This window comes from Apis dorsata, unplaced genomic scaffold (assembly GCF_000469605.1).
Source record: "Apis dorsata unplaced genomic scaffold, Apis dorsata 1.3 scaffold_52, whole genome shotgun sequence".
Taxonomy (NCBI): Eukaryota; Metazoa; Arthropoda; class Insecta; order Hymenoptera; family Apidae; genus Apis; species Apis dorsata.
The window spans coordinates 360,982-362,216 of NW_006263353.1; the positions used below are offsets into that span (position 1 = coordinate 360,982).

The 1,235-nt window shown below is 18.3% G+C and overlaps 1 protein-coding gene across 1 annotated transcript in view; it reads left to right on the plus strand.

Moving 5' to 3' along the window:
• LOC102673442 overlaps positions 1–1,210 on the plus strand; it is a 2,187-nt gene extending 977 nt beyond the window's left edge. The window contains exons 2-5 of the mRNA XM_006609034.2: positions 559–631; positions 702–793; positions 881–986; positions 1,107–1,210. Of these exons, the coding sequence (XP_006609097.1) occupies positions 559–631; positions 702–793; positions 881–986; positions 1,107–1,192 (357 nt within the window). The 3' untranslated portion in view covers positions 1,193–1,210. The remainder of the gene's footprint in view (positions 1–558; positions 632–701; positions 794–880; positions 987–1,106) is intronic.
• The last annotated feature ends 25 nt before the right edge of the window (positions 1,211–1,235 follow it).

Consider the following 1,235-nt stretch of genomic DNA (forward strand, 5'->3'; position numbering starts at 1 on the left):
CGTGAAGATCAATAATGAAAAGATAGATAGAATATTACAATTTTTATATAATATTTTTATTAATTTTTTTTTTTGAAATTCCTGAAAAATATTTGTTTCTAAATAATTAAGTGTAATAGCAGAAGATAGTGGAATATTATTATTAATTTCAATCAAGCGATAGTTTTTGTTGAATTGAATATTATATGATTATACATATACATATATATAATAACATTATAAATATATATACAAAGATAATATAAAAATTGTATTAATATTTAAGATGAATGAAAAATTAATTAGAACAATACATATATGTATTGTTCTAAAACAAATAATTGTATAAAACAAATTGTATAAAACAATATTTGTAAAATAAATATTTGTATAAAAAAAGATTTGTATTTGTTTAAAAAATTTTAAAAATAATTATATTAATTATATTATATTATATTAATTATATATGTAATAAAAATCAATTTATTAAATAAATAATTATTTTTAAAATACGTTATTTAACGAATAAGCTATTTTCATAATATATATTTTAATCATCTTTTTTACACTTTTTTTTAGACACTTAAACAATTACAAATTGGGCTACGTGCTGCATTATCAGTTTGCAGGGTAGACAGTGGCATTGATGAACGTGAGTTACAAATAATGAAATGAGATACAAATTATAATATTTCTGATTAATTTTTTTATTCTAATTTCAGAAAAAGAAAATGATTTTCGTGACGGCATCGTTGATGTAGAAGATGAGAAAGTTCAACTATATTCTAAATGTTTATTGAAAAAATTCAACGCAGTTAGTATAAATAATAAAATTTTTTAAATATAAATAGAATTTGACATATGTATAAAATAAAAAAAAATTATTATTTTTTGGCAATAGAATGATGATGATGAAAACTTAAACGACGTTGTGGTCAGAGAATTAGCAGGATTATATTTAGATGAAAATGAAATTAATAAATTAATCGCCGAATGTTTGGCTATCTGTAAGTAAAAAATTATTAATGAAAAAATACAATTCTTTATATATTATATATTTTAATTATTACATAAAACTTTGAATAAATTATTTAATATTGTTTTTTACATTAAATTTATCATTTTAGCTGATGCCAACGTAAACATAAAATCTAGTAAGTTAATACAATGTTTTTCAAAATATAAAATATTGAAAGAAATGATAAATGCCTAAATATTCAATTATCAAAAAGAAAAAGATTTATTCATACACAACT